This window comes from Pelecanus crispus, chromosome 2 (genome assembly GCF_030463565.1).
Source record: "Pelecanus crispus isolate bPelCri1 chromosome 2, bPelCri1.pri, whole genome shotgun sequence".
NCBI classification, from domain to species: domain Eukaryota; kingdom Metazoa; phylum Chordata; class Aves; order Pelecaniformes; family Pelecanidae; genus Pelecanus; species Pelecanus crispus.
Window position 1 is genome coordinate 1,906,550 of NC_134644.1, and position 23,060 is coordinate 1,929,609.

At 46.4% G+C, this 23,060-nt stretch overlaps 1 protein-coding gene across 3 annotated transcripts in view; it reads right to left on the reverse strand.

The window, feature by feature from the left end:
- PTH1R (parathyroid hormone 1 receptor) overlaps positions 1-23,060 on the reverse strand; it is a 124,274-nt gene that overhangs the window by 15,269 nt on the left and 85,945 nt on the right. For 2 of the 3 annotated variants that reach the window (XM_009482576.2, XM_075705861.1), the window contains 5 exons: positions 20,432-20,542; positions 18,783-18,901; positions 7,715-7,809; positions 4,595-4,781; positions 1,423-1,576 (listed from right to left, as the gene is read on the reverse strand). In XM_009482576.2, coding sequence (XP_009480851.1) covers positions 1,423-1,576; positions 4,595-4,781; positions 7,715-7,809; positions 18,783-18,901; positions 20,432-20,542 — 666 coding nt within the window. Of the gene's footprint in view, positions 1-1,422; positions 1,577-4,585; positions 4,782-7,714; positions 7,810-18,782; positions 18,902-20,431; positions 20,543-23,060 lie in introns of those variants that run through there. The other variant, XM_075705862.1, reaches the window with a different exon arrangement.

Sequence of the window (23,060 nt, forward strand, 5' to 3'; positions counted from 1 at the left end):
GTTCATTTGTTTTAAAAAAGAGGTGACATCTAAAGTCCTCTCTGTCTCACAGCAGCTGAGGTAAGAAATACCCTGTCCCCAAAATATCTCTCTTTATTTATTTCTTCTCCCCAAAACCCACCAGCTGGCTGGGACTAGACTTTGCCTGAGAGATGGATGCCTACTTTGGGACTCATATTTACATCTCCGGTGTAAATCGTGGGTGCACCAGCAGTTTCCAGCTGAACATGAGGTTAGCAAGGAGCTTGCGGTCCCCTCTCCCGCACATCACACTTGGGAAGGAGGAAGGCTGGAGACAGTCCTGCAGGCTGGACTTCCCTGGGTTACTGAATCCCTTCCTTTCTCTCACAAAGCAAGAACCTGCAATCCGCCATAACCTTGGTTCTGCACCATCTGGCTTGCTCAGAGCCCCATGGTTAGAGACAGCAATTTTCTTCCAGAAGAAATCATGTGCTGGGATGGGGATGGTGTGGTGCACACATTAATCTTGTCCTAAATGCAGTCAGGATGTGGCCAGGTGCATTTTGGACCTGGAAACTGGTAACCATAGACATCTCTGAACAGGTTTTTCTTGCTGTAAGATCCTTTGTGGACCTACACCCCATTATTCTTAGTTAGGTCCTCGAGGATCATCTAATACATTTCCTGTTCTCCCTTACAGTCCACATGCTTCAGACAACTGTGGGCAGTTGTTTTATTGTCCTCAGCCTACCAGCACCTCATAACTCCTTGCAAGCCAAAGCTAATGCCAGAAGTGAACAGAAAGCACATTTTCTTCTGAAATGTGTGTGCCCAGAATGCCTTCCACTAATGAGCACCCTCCCTGCACCCACATCCCACCCCTTTCTCCTTACTCCAGGAAAAGATGCCCAAGTTAAAAGAAAAGGGGAAAAAAAAAAGTCTTCCCCACAAATTGCAGGTTTCTACTGGTGCTCCAACACTCATGGGACTTCAGGAGCTTTTTAAAGCAACTGAGATCTGAGGTAGGAAATCAGAGCTTAGGTCTGCCGTTGGAAGCAGATGCTCATAGCCTCACACAACTTTCCGCCCCTCCAGCCTGACGCCTGTTTCTCAGCAGCAGGCACTTGGCAAAGATGAGGATAACTCACAGGGTGCACTAAAATCAGCTGCCACATGCACACATCTGCTGCCCTGGAAGGATGGCAAGATGTGTTGTCTCTTCAAACCTGGGCTGATCCTTCCAGAGATCCTGGGAGTGCCACAGTGTAAATACCATGATTTAGAAATGATAAAGGTTTCACAAGAGAGCTAACCTGTCCTTGCAAGAGTCACTGTGTCTCTGATGCTCACCCTGCCTCTGTCCCCTCTCCTATATTTATGCATATGCATTATCTGCTTCAAGGACTACCTCCAACAGGCCTCTTGCAGGTCAGCCGTAAGGAGAAGGAAGCCATGACTTACCCCAGCCAAATAACGTGAATCCCCAAAGATACTTCTTCTCTGAGAAAAATGCCATGAAGATGAGGCTGTGGAGATAGAGCCCTTCCACCAGAATCCAGTAGTAATTGGTTGCCAGGAAGTAGAGGAAGAAGGTAACCGCTACTTTACAGCCCACCTGCAATGACCACAGAAAGCCAGGGTTATGAGAGGAACACGGTGTGAAGTTCTTGTTCTACATAAAGCCGTAATTTACCAAGATGGGCTGGAAAATAAGATGGAGAAAGGAAAAAAAAAAAAAGAAAATTCTGTTGCAGGTCTTTTACAAGGGGGAAAAAATCAGTGTAAGAAGAGAAGAGATGAACAATTAAGAAGAGAGCTTCCCCTCAGCCTGACGTTGTGTCTCCAGTAGCAGGTGAGTTGGGAGGTGTAGGAGAACAGGGAACATGTGGAGAGAAGCTGACCTGATCCTACTCTTGCCCAACCCCACTGATGAGGGGCTCACACACTTTCTAAGACAGCTGTGTTTCATCTTTTCCCTGTGATTCTTGTCCTGGTTAGAGGACAACGGGCTGTGGCCAAGTCACCTTGGTCTGGGCGACCTGGTGCAAGTCACATCGCTTGGAAGCACTACTCCCTCCTCAGCTCGTGGAGAGACACGGGCACTGTGCTGAGGGTGGGTCACCCCATCCTGTCATGGATGTCCAAGACAGGGTCCTCCCGGGCTGCCTGTCTTTCCTCAACGAGTGTGAAGACACCCTAGATGGCTGCTGTAGGCCTTGGCAACTGGTCCTCCAAGAGCGAACCGAAAATGGAGGATTTTACCCACAATGTCAAGGTGTTTTCTGAACAGACTTGAGCTGCAAGGTGGGAGACCTGGCAGAGACTTCCAGGACACGCTGATTTTAAATGGGTGCATTAGCTGAACTCTCACTCCACACTGACCTGCAATCCTTTGCTTTCTTGAGAGGAAAACCCTGACTGCGACTCAACGCTCCTCTGCCCTTCCGGCAGAGTGGGGCAAAGCTGTCCTTGTTCCAACATTTCTCAGCCCTAGTAGAGAAAGGCTGCAAAGTAAGGATGCCGCCCAGAGTTAATTGGTGCAAAGGGATGCATAATGCCGTCTCTTGTCAATGTGGAAATGCTAGGACTCTGGATAGTCCAATTTCACAGGAAACTTTTGACTACCAAACACATCCTACAGCAGCAGCACATCTCCATGCTGCCCCTTACTTTGAGAGGAATACAAGCGACGCAGAAAATGTCAATAATAAGCATCTTGTAAGTAAAAAGAGAGTTTTTTTATTCTGGCACAGCTCTTAGGATAATCATTTGCCAATCAAAATGAATATGCACATATTATATACATACATATGTATATATATAAAATATGGACACATTTACTTCCATTTTCTTTTATAAAATGATTTAAAATAGAAGGAAAATCAATTTAAAAAACCCTATCCAGGTTTAATAATAATTTTTATATTTACAAAAAATCACCATCTGCCCACGCACAGGGAGCAGCAGGCAATAATTGAAAAGCTCCCACATTTTACTTGGAAACAAAAGAAATATATTAATTGTCGTGTTCATCACTTGTTTGCCTTTCAATTTGGCAGAATGGGAAATGCCACTAAATTGCTAATATTCAAAGAATGCAATATATTATCCCAATTATTCCTTATAATGAATGCAGCCCAAGAAGAAACAGAAAACAATGCAGTAAAGCATTTTGTGTTCTTTCCAAAAAGGGAGCGTTTTGAAGTGTGCTGAGTGCTCCAGCCAGAGACTCACCAAATTAATGAAATGGATCTCCGAAATGGGAAGGAAACACGATAACATATTTCCATTTGGGGGGACTTGGATACACAGTGGGATGCTTCACATATGCTGATTTTATGCAGGGGTGTTAGTGGCCAGGTCCCTGGTAGTAGCACAAGCTGTGAAAGACTTGAGAAGTGGAATGAATACGCAGGCAGAAAGTTTGTTGCCACTCCACTGGGATGTTTGAGCTAGCTTAGAGTTTTTTGTGTGCATGGAAGGTAAATTGATCTTAGCTACTAAAATCTACCTTGTCTGTCTCTGCACCCAACAATTCATGGATGATGAGCTATCATACCTAGGATCCACCATGAGAAGTCTGTGATGAGACCAATGACGAGGAAAGCAGACAGCTTCAATGAGTGGGGACAAGTTTGAAACCTAAGGATGGGCTTCATCTCCCCCAAACATATGGACAATGCAGATGTCTCCATCTGAGCTTTCTATACAGTGAAAAGAAACCTGTACTTCTGGAGACAAGTTCACCTGACCTCACTTCAATTTTTATTTTAGGATGTGGTGTATCATACCCTTGACTCGACTGGCTGTGTTGACCATACTGACTCAGCTGACCATAGATGGAACCGGAGGTGACTAGATTGAATGAAGGTGTCTCCCTTATAGACATCTGCTTTTTGCAGATGAACCCTACCCTTTCTTATGATAGCTCATAATCCCTCCATTGTTCCTTCTAAAATGTCTTTTTTTCAGGGGTGGGAGTGATAAATCACAACAGGAGCAACCAGCTATGGTTTGCTGCAAAATTACAGTGAGGTGAGACATCTACTGCTGGCCACCTTCTTCGCAAGCTACCTCTGCTCTGGCTCTGGAGTCAGGGCTGAGAGCCTCCCAAGACACGTTGAACCGTGGCTTTGCTGCATCTGGCCTATCAGTCAGATGGCACAGACGTTACAGCACAGTGATGCTTCCACGGGTCATACAGAGAGCAGCTCCAGGTGGAAAATCAGCCAATTGCACGTTGTGGTGGGAAAGGTACATAATGTGAAATGCAAGTGCTGATGTGCCTTGTGCTGGGATAGCCAGTGGAGTTTCCAGAGCCATTCACTTTGGGAGGCATCAGGGGAGTTGTTTAAAATAGAAGTCGTAGGCGGGAACCAAAACCTCAACCCTGGCTTTATCTTTGAACGCCGCAAAGAACAGCTCTTCTTTAGCTCTGGAGCTTGGCAGTCCCTCTGGGCCGGTGGATGGAGAGGGAGTGGGAAAGGATGGGGAGAGGCTGTGGAGGGTGAAGAAAGGGGAGGAGCTGGTGTCCCACAGTAGGGTGGAAAATCCAACTAAAAGAGGCGAGGTGTTGAACAGAGAGGACAGAGGCATGAAGCCCAGAGGGGCCGGCTGCTCTGGCGATACTCACAAACTGTGATTTATCGGCTGGAGGTGCTTCAGTAATGGATTTCAAGTCTTCCTCTGAGATCCGTTCCATCTCCTCCAAAGCTGACCCGGAGTACAAGACTGCGTCCTTCACGAAGATGCTCACGGCTCTCAGCATGAAGGAGACAAACAGGTGCATGTGGATGTAGTTTCTAGTGCAGTGCAAACGCCTGGAGGAGGAGACAGAGAAGGATTGGAGTAGTTTAGCCCATCTGTCGGGCAGACTCAGGGTCACCTCTGCTTCCAAAGACCCCCAGCTCCGCTCGTCAGCACTGTGCCACCATGGGGAAGCAGTCCTAGTGCCACTGCTGCCCTGCGCTCACGGTTCACCCATGGGGCTGGTAAATGAACTAATGCCTACACCAAGGGTTTGGTTGCAGCACACCGCTGCTGACTTTACATTAGGACAGGGCCGTGCCTGTACTCATTAAGCTCCTTTATTTCTGACTGGGAAATCTTGGAAGGAAACAGGGATGCGTTTTGCTTGTACCAGGCGTGGGTAGTGAGCATGCATGCAGCAGGCAGTGAGCCTACATCTGGAGGATGGTGCGCATGCAGTGTACATGCAGCCGGAGGAGGGTATGTGATACGCCGTCCCCGCTCAGTGTGTGCAAATCTGAAGTGTAGTGTGCATGCAGCATGTGTGCAGTACATGTGTGATGAGTTTGCACGTGCAGGACACCGTGTGTGCAGTGCGCATGCATCTGGAGGCAGTAGGAGGGGCGTTCAGTGTGAAGCGTGAGTGGGCTGAATGCAGCTGGTGCGCAGCCAACGTGCGGGGTGTGTGCCCTGAGCATGCATCCAGTGTGCAGCGGACGTTCAGGGAATGTGCATTCCTGTGTGCAGCGCGTGTGCAGTGAGAGGCACGTGCATTCCTGTGTGCAGCGCGTGTGCATGATGAGCACGGCCCTGGTGTTCAGTGCACGGGCAACGGGTGTGCATCAGACGTGCACTCATTTTCCAAGATGTACAGACAGAAGGCAGGATACATGCACAGTGCTCACTGATACCAAAGCGTGTATCCCGTGTGTGTCCCTTCCGCTGTTAAGTCCATCCCTCCAACAAATCTACCCCTCTCAAACCCTGCGCTTAAAGACTTCACATTTATCTCCACTTTGTGCAGAGGAAATGGACTACAAAGGCTACAGAACTTGTGGCCACTAAAAACCTTGCAGAGATCCTTGTCAACTCCTAATCTTCATGCCCACTCCAAATTTAGTAGCAACTACAGCAGTAACTATAGTGTGCTGGGCTGTTTTCTCCGTTTGCCATTAGAGACACTATCCATTGCTTGGTCACGTTGAGCAGTTTCCGGGCTCCACCCCAGCAATGGCAGCAATGACCCTACAAATGCTGATTGTAAAGCGCTTTAAGATCCTTTTTGGGGAAAAGCTGGATGGTAAGGTGTGAATGGGTTAGACCCGTATCTATGAGGTGTGTTTTAGAAAGAGTGATCCTGCCTTTGGGGAGAAGAAAGAACTAACTGACCTGTTAGTCCTCTATAACTCTGTTGCTGTCTAGCCATGCATGAATATGTTAATGGGTTTATACTCTTTTAAATCCCCAGATCCAATAATGGAAATAAAAAATTAATCACCGTAGGTTTTTTTTCTTCCTTTGGGAGGGATTGTCACAGTAATAACAGTTGTTTCCTGTGCTGTTATTATACAAATTACACCAAATGGAACTGCTGAGTTATAAACGAAGATGGGCTTTGCTCCCTGCATTTGAAATGTAGTCAATGAATCTCTGGATTATGTGTTATCTGGAATAAAATCTGGCTTGGTCCCTGTTTCTGCTTTGATCCTTGGGACAAAGATGCTCTAGCATAGTCGTCCGTGTAGTCTGAGCTGTAAGTGAGGTGCTCCGACTACGTGATGAAAGAGAGAGCACGTCTCCTGAAACTAGGAGTACGCTTGCATACGTGGACATTAAATATTTTAACAACCTTGCCAGAGACCAGCGGGAAATGAAAGAGGGGGTAAGGGTTGACAGGACAGGATGGTGGTGGCTGGAATGGGTCCTGGGACTACATCATGTGAAGTGCCTCCGGGAGGGGTCTGCAGTCCCCTTTGGCTCGTGTGTGTCACAGATTCAGGTGCTGGGGTGCTCTGCTATCCAAACAAATCCCCCTGACCTCCTTTTGCTCACTGCAGAGCGGCCTGAGCACTTTCAGAGCCAAAGGCCACACATTTTATTCCCCAGCGGTATGTGTCCGGGGCTTAGCTCGAGCTTGCATGTGGGAGCTGCTAAGTTCATCTGCAGACACCACGTGGCTGTTTGCCGCGTGGAGAATTTCTCTCCACAGCTGTTGTCTGGGTCCTGCTGTCTGCTAGGAGAAGTTGCTGCCAGCCGCCGAAGGGAGGCAAATCTGGGGCTCAGGGGACCGGGACTCCACGCCCAGCTCCACCTGCAGCTCCCCAGGTATGGTTTCCCAAAGGACAAACTTCTAGCTGTGAGCAAGACCCTCCAGCCCTCCCCTCCCCTGGTCTCTACAGCAGAGAGGAGATGCAACAGCCAGGTCTGAGGGCTGGATGACGTGGGTTCAGAATGCTATTTAGGGGTCTACATTCCTTGGTGGTGGAAAGGGAAGGCAGAAAATCAGACTTAGGAGGGTGAGTGGTCATTTTTGGCTCCCTAGGTACAGCAGCAGCACGGGGAGATTGGAGGAATCAGTCCGGCACTTTTACATGACTGAGGTCCCCTTCAACTGGTCTGCCCTTCTTGAATATTTGGGTTTAGAGTGGAATTTCCCTTAGGAAACCTTAGCTATCTAAAAAGTAGCCATCTAAACCTAAGCCAGTCATCTGCAGGGGTGACAGGGACAGAAAACCTTAGATAGTCCTCCAAGGGAGACAAATCTCTTCCTGTTTGCTACAAAGGTGGTCTAGAAAACTCGATTGCAGGCAAGCGGAAGAAGTTTAAACATCCCACCCACCATCCCCCAAGACATGTGACCTAAGTGACACTAACACAGCCCAAAGCACAGATGCAACCTCTTGTGGCTTGCTGAAGAAGCACATGCCACCCCAGTTTTATCTTTTAGGAAAGCCTGAGGCTTTTCCAGTCTAGTGACAACTTAGGTAGAAACAGAGCCGCCTACCTGAAGTATCCCAGGATAAGGACAGCAACTGTGAGGGATCCCAGAGAGATGGAGTATCCAACAGTATAAATCAAATAGAGGCGATCAAAGACCTCCTGCAGTACAAATGATGGAAAAAATAGCGTCACATTAGAACGCGTCCTACTGCATCGTAACACAACCGTGGTAGCGGCACAGAGATTCAGGCTTTCAGACCTGCTGGGGTTGTACAGCTCTGGGTCTGGGAAACCTTTAGCAATCACACTTGATGTCAGCTTTTTGACGTAAGAGTAGCTTGGAAAGTGGTATTCATCTTTCCTAATGACTGGGGGGAGCCAGGATTTTTGCAAGGGACTAGTGATGGAGTTGGGTTAACCCCATGCCTGGGAGTTTTGCAGCATTTTCATCCCAAAGGAACCCAAAGCGCTTTACAAACTCTCAGCCAAATCCAAAGATCACTCGGCAACTTTTGCTTGAACAAAATGCCCGCTGACCTGGGATTTTTGCTGGAACTGTAAAATTTAGCCAGAAGGCTATGCCATACCATTGCTGAATGACTGATGTCCAGGCTGGTGGAGTGTCAACCCACTACAGAAAACATGGGGAAGATATACTTTGGCTGCGAGACACGAGAAGAAATCACCTGCATTTATTTTTCTTTTTTAAAATCAAAAGCAGCCTGTGACTGTGGTTATCTGATCCAGACACAAATTCAGCTTGCCAAAGTCCCATTGGAAAAGGCCCTGTCAGAGGAGAGCTCATCGTAATTAAGCCTGTAGTAGGTTTTAGTTCTCTTGGCCCTCTATACTTTAGAGTTGGGCTTAGAAACCCTGAGTTTTCCGTTAAATATTGAGATGCTTTTCTTCATCCTGTGCTGGGGCATGCGGCTTAACTCAGGAATTACTGAATATCTGCCTGAAAAGGGTTAAAATGCCTGCTACTATCCTAGCTTGTACTGCTTTTCATCGGCTGAAATCAGAAATAAACCCCAAAGAAACCAACCAATTCAGCATCTTTCTCCTCGCTCCCTCCTCCCCTGTCTCCCGCCTTTCCCTCACCCCACCCGCTGGGTTGCAATATCATTAGTAACGCTGGGCTCTGAATGACAGCTCTGATTTTGATTTGAGGCTAGAAATGCTGTCCTGGAATGCGAAACCTCAGCCCTGTTACATCAGAATCCCCAGATATGTGAATGTTTCTTTGCGGTTTCCATTGGTAGAGTGGTGCGCTTGCCAATATTAATCTAGCGTGTGTGTACGTACGTATTTTTTTATCTCTCTCTCTCTATATATATCTATCTGTGGAGGCAGCAGGCACTAAAAAAACAATGTGAGCAGATTCAAGGGCTTTTGGGGAAAGACAAAAAAGCTCCTTTCCTTCAAAGCCTGGTGCACTTTTCCCACTGCCAAGCTGGAATCCTCTTTGAACTGGAAAACATTTGCCTCCATAGTGAAAATTAAAAAAAAAAAAAAAAAAAAAAATCCCACTCCAAGTTTAGAATTCTTGGTAATTCGGCAGTTGTGAGGCGTTACTATGCCTAGCTGAACAAAAGCGTCCCTGAGACCCATTCAGAAATTTAACCGGAAAGATCCACGTTCCTATCGGACAACGCCACCGTTGTAGCAGCAATGGCCTTGGGAAGGGCCTGCTGATTGGCTGGCAGGACGCTTTCGGAGGCTGTGGTTAATTCCTCTGATTAACCACAGGGCCTCTTTTTGAAAGGATCTTGAGTCAGAACTGCCAAGACATACACATGCATGCATGCATGCACACTGCTGTGCCTGCTTGCAGACATAGGTGCCACAAATCTTACTTGGTGTTGTGATGGCCAGCCTTCAGGGAAGGTGATGTTTTGGATGGGGTGCTTAGGGCCTTGGGGAAAGCCTCAGGAACAAAAGGTTGAGGTTCTCCAAAAGGCCTCAACAGGGCAGCCCTTGGGAGGGCAGTTCATGCTTGCTAGTTCCCAGGGTTGCTTGTCCTCAGGAATGGTGACACCTGGATTTACCCAGGGCTTAAAAAAAAAAAGCTCTAAAGGCAATTCCAGGTCTCACTCATCTCCTAGCACAAGGGAGGTCCCAGCTCAGTAGAAACGACAATGCTGAATCAGGAAAGGTCCTCCAGGTAACAAAACATTGAGTCATCTGCCAGCTGAAACAACCACCTCCATGGTCTGAGAACCCTCTCTTTGGAGCTGAGATGGATGGGAGTTTAAATAATTCACCAAAGACCAAAAAGGTCATGCATGGCCAAGCATGGACACAACCTGGACCTCCATAGTCTCAAGACAGTGCACTACCTACTAGACCATCCTGCTACAGCAGGAGCTCTACCTGATGTCTCTTATAAATCCACCCTGGAGACAGACTGACCGTCACTGGTCATCCACTGACCTGTTGGAAGAGGCAACCCACCCTTCAAAAATCTGGCCTTGCCACACTATGAGACCCTGGTTTAAAAGGTGTGATACTTTAACCAGTGTCATTTAATTTGACTCCTACAGTAATCCTTCACTGTTTCAACTGCTGACACACGTGCACGGAAAAAAAGAAAAACTGAAAAAAAGCTAAAGGAAAATCAGAAGGACAAAACCTCAATATCTATGATGGCAGGGGCTGGGATTATCAGCAAAATATTGTGAAACTCACAATACAGTACGGAGATTAGGCAACATGGGTTTCAAAAGTGGTGTCCTTGAATGTTGCCCTCTGCCCACTCCATCCCATGCCCTGCTGGGGTGAGATAATGATGGGGAAGGGGCGGGACAGATCTGATCCCCCCTTTCTTCCTGGCTCTTACAGCTTTCCTGTGCCTCTTGCGTCTGCCATCTCCCTCAGGAGTATCCAACTTGCCCCTTCCCCTGCCAACAGAGCCTGCAGAATAATGCTCTGGAGGCTTTCTCTTCACATGGCTGAACCAGTCATGGTTGCTTCTGGAGGGTGCTGGGCAGGATGAGGCCCCTCTGATGGGGCTGAGCTGGTTTTGGGGTTGGTGAAATGACTTGCCATCAAATCATGCACGATGCGTCCTCTCTAGGTCACGCTCTGTGGTGCTCTCAGGCAATGCACAGCCTCCAGGCACTTCCTTTCCCCCATCCTCTCTGGCCACACACTGCAAAGCTCCACCAAACCACAGCCATCTATCATCTACAGCCAGGTGAAATGATCTGTCCGCAGCCACCTAGCCCACCTGATCCTGCCTTTCCGACCTCACTCCAGCCATAACTCAGAGACTGACAATAGGCTGAACCGCAAAAAATGTAAGTGCTATTTCAGATGTATTGCGTGCTGAACCTGTAACAAGATCTCCCTTTTCCCCTCCCTCTTGGTTTGGTGGGAGACTTCCTCTCTGCTCCCCTTTGCATCTCAGCTTTCCACCAGCCCGACCTCAGGGTAGAAACTTCACAGCAGCCTGGTGGGTTTGGGAGAACAGGAAACCAAAACAGAGCTGGAGATGGCTTCTGCGTGAACTCAGAGAGCGCATGGAAAAAACAAAATAAACAAAACGTAGCCACCACGGGCATCCATGGGCTGGATGTGCCCCCCTCCCGCAAGGGTCCCTGCATTCCCCACTCCCTGCGGTTTGGACGTCTTCCAGGTGTGTGACCCTTAGAGCACTTGGCTGTTACATTTTCATACTGTGCTCAGGGCTTAACCTGACTCCTAATTTGTCCACTTCCACCAATGGGGAGATAATTTGCATTGATCTGAATCCAGAGGAAAACTGCTTTCCTCTGCACGACAGCTCAGAGCTACATCAGAGCATCAGGCATGGGGTTTTGAGGCCCCATCCGTTGCAAAACCATGGCTGTGCTTTCACTCTTGCATTGCAGCCAGCTGTAGGACAGTCGGCGTGAAGGGCATTTCTGCTCCCTCAGACTCTATTATGGGTACATGGAAATTGTCATAGCGGATGTGGTCCTCTAATTTAGATGTCTATGGTGTGGATGGCTCCACCAGAGCTGGCTACCTGAGGTTCCAGCAGCAAGAAGGGGTGCTTTAGGCTGCGGTTCACCTGTTTTAATCACAGGATGGTGCTTCAGCCACCAGCTGCATTGACTGGGTTGTCACAAGAGCAGTCCAGGGTGACTAGCTCAGATAGAGGTGTTTGCAATTATATAGTGATTCCCATCCATTTGAGTCTCAGGTAGGAGGTCTTGTAGGACTCAATACAGTTGTCTTTATATGTGTCTCATAATTTTAGACATCCAAGTGTTCTGTCTGGCTTCAAGCTGCTTCTACAGAAGGGAATGAGTTTCCTGTAGGTCCCATGTTGTATCTGCAGTTCCCATGCAGTTGTCTCATGTAGCCTAGGACAGCTCATTTGGCTCTGGGCATAAACATAGCCCATGTTTCAGCACCTGGATGAAGCCTTCAGGGCTTTGGTGTTCATGTGTCCTGTTTGCTTCCAGTGTCACAAGGAGGGACGTGGGTGACCGAGACATGTATTTTTTAGGTGACTGGTGGCAAACTCTATTCTGAGTGTCGTTGCACTGTGCCCTGTATCCAATGTTCTCCTTACATCTCCTTTTTCTTTCCCCTTTTTTGAGACAATGGCAAGACTCTGCAACATTTAGGTCATGAAGCTGAAATGGATCCAGTGGTCTTTTGAGGGGTTGGCAGGCTATGTTGAAGGGTGGGATTAGCAGTATATGAAGATGGAAGCATATGTAAGGGCTTTCCAGATCAAGTATCTGCAAAGTTTCTCAAAGCTGCTGATTCAGATTTTGCTAATGACATGTTTGAAATTAGCAGGGGAAGTATTTTACTTCTCTGAATGATAAGCAATGCCAGAAAGCCTCTGCCACTAGCTCTACGCGCTGTCTTTCTTGTCTTTTTTTTCAAATAAAAGATGTGACTAAAAAAAGCTTAATGACAGGGAGGAGGGATATTTGCAAAAGGCACAAAACAGTCACTGATTTCCAAAGCCTAAGGGAAATCATTGAGTGTTGAACATGACTTTTTGCTACAGAGTTCTGTTCCCCTCGTCTGTAGAGGTGGCAGGCACCAGATCCCCACCATCTGGATAATGACTGGGGTCAGCTCTCAGACTACGAAACCCCAATTTAGATGTGTAAATGTGCATCTCCACGTGTGTTGAATGTCTATGTTCGCATGATAGTCAACAAGGAGAGATCTTCAGATTCACTTGCCTACACCTAAGCACAAAGTGCTGTGCGAGATGCCTGTATCCAAGTATCCATGTGGACTCCAGATGCTGTTCCAGAAGAACATGGGTCTCATAGACATCTGCCAGTCTTGTGCTAATACTGTAGGTTATAATACATCTCCGGTGGTGCCAGGTGTCTAAGTGTAGGCCAAAAAATTGGACCCTTTAACTGCAGTCAGCAGAGCTCTATAGAACAATCCACAAAAAAAAAAAAAAAAAGGAAAAGGGTGGGAGTGGACCCATGTCTCAGAAGCCCGCTGAGCCTTTTTGGGTGCCCCATAGGTGTATTCATGAAAGATACTGCTTCTCCATGTCATGCCCAGTTTATCTACAGTATTCATAGCCACAGGACATCCAGGAGGCCACAGACAAAATGTGTTCCAAACCTGCTGTTCACATTAACAGAGAAAAAGTTCTCCAAATCCTATGCTACAGCAACGTGCTGAGAATGCCCCACAGCTCCAGGGTCTCGGAGGGCTATACGCGGGGACAAGAACACTCTTTGCTTGCCAGCTTTCATAAACTGTCCTGAAGCATCTACTACGGGACAGCAGTGGTTAAATATGGGGTACAAGGGGACTACACCTGACTCTGTGTGTTGTGTTGTGAGAAACCTTGTGTTTTTGTGTGAAGTATTATTCTGTTGCCGTTATAAATCATCATACTTTCCCAGCAGACTCTAGGCATAAACTGTTATCAACAGCACTACACTAAAGGGTGATACAGCATTTACAGGAACCCACCAGACCTAACCTATAGGCATGAAATGAGGACTGCATGAATGCAGGTTGCTTGCAAGAATGAAGAACACATCTCAATGACGCATTTTTTTTTTTATTCCTATGCATATTTTAAAACATCTGTCCATCTTTCAGGATGTGAACGTATGAAACTTTGATGGCGTTTCATCCGTATAACTCAGTATACACTGTGTAAACATGTTTTATGCCATCAGTTTGAGGCTACACAAAGTTGTTAGCTTTTAAAAGGACCCTAGAGAACTCCAAGAACAAAGGCCAAGCATGGAAGATTTTTGGTTCGAACAATGGAGTTTAGATAAAGCAGCCCTGCAACACGCTGTGCCTTTCCCATTGTGTTTGGTATGTGATGGATTCTCGAGGCCTCTCTGATTTCTCTGGAAGCAGTAAAACCACCATGATATAAACAAACAGTAGCAGATGAAGACAGGATTGGTGGGCTGAGGTTAGATCCTAGGATGGTCCATCTTGCTAAGCTGGTGGTTTCCAAGCTGAGCTAACCTCCCAAGTTGCTGGCTCATGTTCCCCTTCCCCATGATTTCAGTAGATGTAGGTCACATTTACCCTTAAGCTCATCCTTGAAAACACGATGGGTTTGACCTGCTTTAAAAAAAGCTGTGTTTGGCATTAGTGTTGGTTTTGGGGAGATGGGAATGAAGGAAATTTCTGCTTATTGAGCAAAATATGTCATTACTCGTGCCAGTGTCTGAAAAGGTGACCAGAAAATTGACCATGCTGAAGGTGCTGCTATTGGCTGGCTGTGTGAAAGGGAAGGGGTCCACGATTAAAGGGCTACTATGTTTTTTTGAGACAAATTGCCTAAAAAGCTGCCTACTAATGCCAGGGGCACATCAGGACTTCCCATGTGTGCCATGTTTTATCCAAAGATTGAGGAGCTCCAAGAAGACAGGTCGCCCTGACTCCTAATTTTAAGAACCTTAAGCTGCAAGGAGAATGGCCAACCTGGGCCAGACCAAAGGTCCTTTTAGCCCTGCTGCCTGTCTCCTACATGCCCAGGAACAGATGCTTAGGGAAGAGCGTAAGAACAGAACAGATTTAGAATAAATATATATATTTATTCTATGACTCTATGATTCTATATATACACCTACGTGTCTATCATCTAGTGGTTATATAGCAGTGCTGTATACCCTCTCCCAACCTTCAGCAGCTTGTGGTTCAGTGATGTGAAACACAGAGCAGACAGATAAACAGCTGGTGTTTAACCACACTGCCTTCCTCAAGGAGTGAACGCCGGCCAAGCCATTCCCCTTCCTTCTCTTGTCCTACTGTCTCTCTTTAAACACCGGATGGAAAATAAACAAGGCAAAGCTGCCTGGTCAGGGTGCTGGGGTGGGAAGCCACACATCTCTCAGCTTATCTGTTCAGAGGCAGGGAGACTTTCTGAAGAGCCAGGGTGCAACAGGGATGAGGGATGCCCATGCATATCCCCTGGGGAAGGAGTGGGAGAACAAGATTTTCCACTGTCGCTGCTGCACTGGTGAAGAGTTATCGTAAAACCAGAATATGACAGAATACATACAGACTGCAGTGTAGCGGTGGCTTTCAGCACTGCCCGAAGGCACAAAGAAAACTGTCTTATCTTCCCCTGACACGCTGCTAAGACACCTTTCCACAAAACTTCTTCCTAGCCCTTGCTAAACAGTTGTCTTCTACAGACTGTGCCTCAGACACAGTTGTTCATGGCAAGATGAATGCTATCTGCAAGGTATTTGGGGAAACATACTTCAATAGCTAGCTGCAGCCTACCTGCTCTCCTGGCTAAAGGGAGGACATCAATCTTCAGGGCTGTCAGTCCAGCATCCTTCAGCAGTGCTAATTTTCCCTTAGAAAACAGCCCAAGAGCAATTGCTCACTGGGCAGTTACGAGCTGTTAATTCTCCTGGCTCTGATGGCTTTAGCATACTTTGCTAATTTCAGAAAGCGGTTTCCGTGCTGCTCTGTGTGAAATAATCCTATTTATATGGTTCAGGAAAAGGTAGCAAAAGACACAAACTTTCTCTGGGGCCCTCTGTTCGCTGCTTTGGTCAGTCTTATAATTATCCCACAGTGGCTAAAATGAGAAAACTACACACCTAAACAAACATACATGGACATATATATGTGTGTTTGTGCGCATGGACGTGGGTGTCTATTTAAGTGTGTGTATCTGTATCTATAGCTATCTATAGATATAGGCCTATTTCTAGAGATAGCAATGCAGATATATGTATAGTCACAGACAGACATTTTTTTCTTAATGCTTTCTAATGCATAGTTTCTTAAAAGTTCCTCTGGTTACATCTGCTCGGATGCTGTCCTATTCGGTGTCAGCCCACGATCTCCTCTCAAAATGTTGGTTAAATGCAGCTGTTACTGGTGACGCAAAGATGCTGTTCCCCAGGGGGGGAAATAATAATAGAAAACAATCTCTCCCTAAAGACGACTAGTCTATCTTGCCAAATTCCCCGATTCTGACATCTCTTGACATATTTACTTCAAGAAAAAAATCAAAGGAAGGTTTATTAACACCAGCGCTTCAGAGCCACACTCTGGCATGAAAGACAACAGGCTTTCCTTGCTCTCTGAAAGTTATCACCCAACTGAGGAAAAAAAAGAAGGTCACTCCTTTTCTCTTTTATTTCCAGAGTGCTGTTCATACCGGAAGGCCCAAGAGACCTGCAGTGGATGTATGTGCATTGCTTCCCTTGTCACTAAAATGCAGCCACCTCTACGGTAAAACCAGGCAACTACACGACAGCACGCAGCATCACTATGGGGTGAGTGCAGCACTGGACTGAGGAAAGCAACCTCTTGTCAATACAAGGTTAATATCAATAATAATAATAATAATGAATAATAGATGCTGTTGAAAAGCATTTGTTAATCAAGACACAATTCCAAAGCTGGGGGAAACTTCCATTTTTTCTAACGTTCTTTGCACTGGGCAGGCATCACTTAGGCAATACCATGTTGTCCATTTAATCTGAACAATGATGAGGGTCTAATTTGTCTTACCATTAAATATCATTCAATTCACCTCTGTGTAGCTAGAAAACTCATGGTAAAAGATGACTAAGCCTTGTGTACAGAATAATGAGGATGATAATATTGGCACGGTTTATTAAAACAGCTCATAAAGAGGTAATGAAGAGCAGTAATTTTCCACGTAAGAGCAGAGTTTGAGAATAAAAATGAAGTCTTCTGCATCGTGACACTTCACCCAATGTCTCTCTGGTAGGAAGCAAAGTCCAAGTCCCCTGTCTGTGCAGTGACCACCTCTACACCCAGGGGACACAGACAAAGACTTGAAACCCAGGACAACGGACTTTGTTTTCAGCCTTTTTTACCAGCCTGGGCATGGAAGGTCTTTATTTCTTCCTTGTGCTGGTAACAAATGGACAACTGTCTTCTTCTTTGTACCCTTCCCCTACTGATTTACCTTGACCAAGTCCTAGCTGCCAGCATGGGAGGTTTAAAAGAAAGGACCTCCTTTCCCGAGGGGAAATCTAGGGGACATGTTCAGATGGAGAGCTCTGTAGCAGATGACTCCCACCTGAGGACATAGCTGAGAGAGGTGGGACGGTGAGACAATGACTTCGGAGAGCTCAAGAGGTTGTGCAACTTAGTAAAGCTCTCAGTCTGAGCAAGATTCTCAATGACTCCAACACCTACCCCAGAAACTTCCCAGAAACTTCTGGGGCTAAAATAGTTCTTTCTACTACATGGACTGGGAAAAGATGAGTCCCACCAAACTTGTTCTAAAAGCGAATGTCGTCCAGCACTGAGACAACACGCTTTTCTATTAAGTAGCTGGAGCAGTACCTGGTGTATACAACCTTGTCTGTTCCTTGACTGCGTGATATAATGCAGATGCTCAAATAACATATTTCCTCACTAAACAACTTCATTCATATGTTGCTTCACCATTGAGAAAAAAAAAAAATACAAAAACCCTATCCTGTGGTTGGATTTAAAATTAAGAACATTCTCCCAAAGGGACTGTGCATCATTTTCAAGCCTGCTCCCCACTGTGAGGCTTCTGGTTAGATCTTTATCTCCAACTGTCTGAAAATAACCCTTGCTGCAAATGATCAGTCCCTAATGCCATATGCCATATCCAAGGAGGACATCTTCCAAGTACCACTGAGAAACCAGAGGTTTCTGCCAAATTCTTTGCAAATTACAGAAATAGAGCAGCGGCAGCGTGTGGGTGGAAATGTCTTTCGCTACAAAACGCGAAGGTCACATCCTCTCAGGTGACTCCACAGACAGCTTTCCTGTCATGGCAGCATGGAATTGCTTCTGTGATGCACTCAGCTTGGGAGACATTCAGAAGCACTAGAGAGCCCCAGCTGGGCTCCGACCTAGACAGAGTGGTAGGAGATTTCTGCCAGCTATGATTTTGCCAGTCAACTGGCTTTGTGTAAAAATAAGGCCCATAGATCTGATGTATAGATAGATACTTTTCCCCCCCCTCCCACCCGCCAGCATACCAAACCCTCTCCCATGTGCTATGAATCCCTTTTCTAACTTTGGACTCATATCCCTATTTCAAAATTCTGACTCCACCAAAATTAGTTCAAGATCTGTTCTTACATGTTAATTTGCTTTAGCAAAGGACTTTGTCCCCACGCATCTCCAATGAACGGATCCCATAAAACCTCTGATCCTTAATTTATACCTCTCAACCAAGAGGTTCTCTGTTAATCACCTACAGAAACAGGGTTACTACTGATTCGATTGACACATCTTTTAGCTCTGTGTTTGTACATCCCATAGGACAGACAAGAACATAAACATTGGAATTATTTGTAACAACGTGGCAGCAAAATTATTGCCTGGTGGGGAAGAGGGAGTCTCAATGGCATGGAGCAACCTCCAACAGCTTCTTAGTGTCCCTGAGCCTGCTTCAAGTTTCCCCAAGATGTCTTTACAAATGGGATCATGGCAGCTGGAGGAACCCTTTCTGGCTTTGAGGGCAATTTCAAATTCAAATAATTCCCCATCATAACAAAGATGTGGCTTTGGCAAGCTCGGACATAGTTTCCAAGAGGAGGCAGCAAACTAGAGCTCATCAAGGGTTTTAAATGAGACAGTGCTCCTTAGGCTGGCCCTGGATGAGGCCAACACTTCATGCTCCATGCACAAATGCAATTGCCTACCCCTTCCCTCGTCTCGTTGGTGAGGAACTTGGCACATTCACTGTAGTTTGCCCAGGTGCGGTTGTTGCCTGGGACCAACTCCCAGCTCCCGTTCAGGTCACACCGGCGATAAGCATGGCCTGTGGGAGAGAAATGAGAGACAGAGTAAACAGGACTAGACCTGGTAGAATGGGAGACACTTCTTCCAAGGCTGGACCCCATCAACCCTGATGTCTCCTGCCTGCTTTGAAGCTCAGCTGCAAGAACACAATTTCCATCTCCTTAGCAACTTTATCAATTTTCTAGCTGAGAAACACCAGAGAGCTAATAACAAGTTGCACTTCGTTTAGGTTAAGATATTGGGTCTACAAAGCAAGGAGAGAAGCTTTGAAAAGTCCCAAAGCACAGAATCATCCTCAGAGTTGGGTCTCTCCCTATGAAAATAAACAGTGGTCTATATTATGCTGCTCTTTGTTTACAGATTCAGTGCATCTCAAGATAGATTTTTCTATGGCTACCCTCCTCATGATGATGGAGAAAGAAGAGAAGGCAAGGTTCATCTTGGGATTCAGCTGGCAGATGAAAACATCCACGTTCAGATGTTCATTGCATGAGCTGTGTGTAAAAAGTCCCATTAGAGTCAACAGGGATGAAACCAGTCAACAGATCTATCTGTCCGGTGACTACAGAGGGAAATTTTATAGACACCTCTGCATCTACAGGTCTTCATCCGACTCCCACGCTAGCTGACTTGACCAGTGGACATCAGTGAGGCGGGGAATCCGTGCCATGTTGCATAATGGAGAAAAAAGTGATGGATTGCCTGTTCCTCCTGGCCTCTAAGGTGAGGTGCACGTGCAGGGCTCTCTGCGAGAGGTTGTCAGCCAGGGGTTAGGCTGGCTCAGCTCACAGTCCCTTACAGAAAAGGCAGGACGGACTATGTGTAATCAGGGTGCGCTGGAATATCATTACTTGTTTTCTGAAAACAGCATCAGTGCTCTGCTGGGAACATATAGTCTTAATTCTTTAATTTTTCAGGCTTTGGGTGCACAGCTTTGCCTGAGAAAAGAGAACGCTTTAGCTTTGAAAATACACTGAGGAGCGAGTGTACTTCAATTGCTTCTGAAAACATGCACAGACTTTGTGGCACCACAAGCAAGCCAAGAAATGTGCTGCCTGAGGGAAAGTGAGATAGGGAGGAATTCGTGTGTTCTGGTCACCAGCGCTGCTCTCAGATACCCACCGTAGGGGTCTGGGCAGACATCAGGGGCTGGAATTAACAAACCCGTGAAGTGAAGAATATCATTTGGAAGAATATTTTGTGGGTTTCTAGTGCTACACAAAGTTTGTGGCATCAAACAAATACAGGTTTGTAACGCTGCAAGACTACCTGGTTGTAAGCATGTAATCGGTGCTTGTAACGCTCCATTACAGTCTGGGTGGGGCAGCTGGGAAAGTAGTCATTGTTTAGGTTAAACCAGAGCTTTTCTTTCAGCATAAAAAAATAGTGGCTGTTTCTTGACTTCCTTTTCCCTGGCTTTACTCCTGCTTGGAAGGGAGTCACCATGTGATAAAAAAGGGATGCTAAAGAGGATTTCTAATTTTCTGACTCCCAGGCCTCCCCTTGCTGCAGCTTACCAGGCTCTGCTGATTCTGAGGACGGCACCTACCTTTGTGATTGAAGTCATAAATGTACTCGGGACATGGCATAGCCACCACTTTGCCTGGCACGCCTTCAGGCCAGCAGACAATACCGTCCCACTCAGGAAGACAAAAGCCATCTGTGGAAGAGACACAAAGATAAAGAGGAGTCACTGGCACTGCAGAGGTGACACTGATGCCCCACCGTTTGGAGAAGGCTCTCCGTGAAAAAGCCAACACCACTGTCACTGAATTCAAGAAAGCCGCTCTTAGGCATCATTGCAATTTTCTCTTTAGTGTTTAGCTCCAGAAGGTGCAGCTTCTCCCAAGTTTTATTTCAGAAGGACATGGTCAGACATGGGATAATAGCTGAGCACTCTCTGAGAGGGGTCAATGATCTGGAAAGTCGTTTTCCCTTGTGGGCTGGAAGAAATGAAAATGGGGCGGGAGAACAGTGCACAACAGGAGGACTTGAGCATTCAGGATGCTTTAGATAAACGGGTAACCTGGAGATGCCCAAGAGAGCTTGGCAGGGTACAGCCTTGATAAGGCAGCACAGATTTGAGCCTAGGCTACTAAGGAGCTAGATTGTGCTGTGGCTACATTTTTGTGAGGCTCAAAGCTACCAGTTCAGGCTCCCCTGAAAGGTACTCTTGCCCACAGAGTAGATTGGCTCTGAGTTAATGCCCACAGACCATTACTCCAAATCCAGCTGTAATTTTAACTCATTATTTACATCAGCCAGTGCTATGCTACACCACGATGCTTTGCTGCTTTCTCGGATGCACTTGTGTGCCTGAATTTGGGTGCGCTTTTCAGTAACGCTAAGACTAGCAAGAATCTGTAGAGAGGTGTCTGTGGCAATATTTCTAACGACAAATAGAGAATATTTCATTACCTGGCTTCATAAGGAGTGAAACGATGGCATTTCTGTTCCCTAAAGATTTGCATCCTTTCCCACCCGCCATCCTTATCGCCTATGACTTCACTAGTCCCAGCTTCCCTCTCCCCGCATTTTCCCTGTGATGCCATCATGGGGCAAGATGCAGGTCATGCACTGATTGATTTGGAGCCGTGCCCAAATTCGCCGTGCTAATTGGCCGGCAGCGCACGCGTGCTGATTGACCAGTCGCCTGCTGCCAAGCACAGCGTACAGTGGCTGACTTTTCCCAACTTCCCCCCCTGCTTACTCACTGTTTAGGATTTCTGCCCTTCGCTCAGTCACAGGTTGACATCAAAAGAGCAGAAGGAGAATGGGCAGGTGGAGAAATCACATGAGCCCTGTTGCCTTAGGAATGCAAATATCCTGGGAACTGTTTGTCTCTCTCTGTTGTACCGCTTTGCTAGGCTCACTGCTACTTCCTAACCTTTCGAGAAGGGAGTGGTGGGGTGGTTGTTACAGGATTTTTCTTTAAATCATCCTTGTTCTCCCTTTTTGTTCATTGAAGAAAGCTAAAATAGCCCTGAAGGAGAAATCTTGCCTCCCCCCATACACAGATCTCCCTCTTCCCTCTGTGTATGTTACTTTATTTGCAGATATCCGTGATTTATGTGCTTAGCGCAAGGAAAAGCAGAGATACAAACCAAGAAAAAAGTCCTTTTCCACATTTTATGTCAGCTTTTTCTCGCAAAACATTTTTTTTTTTAAATTGGCAAGCATATAAGTATATATTTAAAGTTTTTTAATTGTCATCTTGCAATCCTCCGGGATTTGAGAAGTAATTAAGCAGGTCTTCAATCGACCTTCTCTCTTCGCAAACAGAGGTACCAGCCAATCATTTGAGGGCTCCAGCATCACGTCCTACATGAGTATGCAGGCTAAGAGGGTCATGACGGAGCTCTGCAGCCCACAGGGTTTGCCACCAGCCTCTGAGACAGCTGGGATACCAGCGATGGAGGCAGACTGCCTGGGGAGATGGGCTGCCCACCCTCCCGGCAGTCTCAACTTCCTCATCATCTGCGAGGGACAAAGCCAGAACTTATCCATGTTTGGATGGGCTGAGAAATCCTCCAGGCTTCTTGAAAGCTGTGGTGATTGACCTCATTTTCAACACTGCTTTACGAAGAGGGAAGTCAAACCCCAATCCCCACCTCTTACATCCTTCCAGCTTGCAAAGCACACGTTTCTGCAGCTTTTGATCCATAAGCTCCCAGTCCCACAAGGGAGCAAATTCTCATTCAGACATAGATGTTCAACGTGGGCTGCTTTTCCAGTCCCCGAGGAAGGACTAGGCACCTAAATCTAACCTGGTTCTTACCTACACCTTTGCATTGGGCTGTATTAACTGTACCTGCTGGTTAAAATCCAGCTGCAGTAGAGTATTTGAAGTGAAAAGCAAAAACTGGTGAATCTGCCCAGTGTCTGCCCTCTGTACCAAAGGCAGTCCGTGAAGGAGTTTATCAACAGCATAGAAAGCGTCTGACAGAGAGGAGTTACATGCGAATCAAAATAAAATGGAACAGCCTGCTCTTATCTGCAAAAGAGCTCTACTAGTAAAGAAATGATAAGGATGGCCAAGATCTCAGCACATTTCATTAGTATCAAAGCTAGTGCCTTAGCAATCTTTCAACCAAACAGCAATTTCTCCTTTATAATGAATTGGCTTTCACAAGATTAAATAAGAATCCAGGATTGCTTTAAAGACCTTTGGCTGGTAT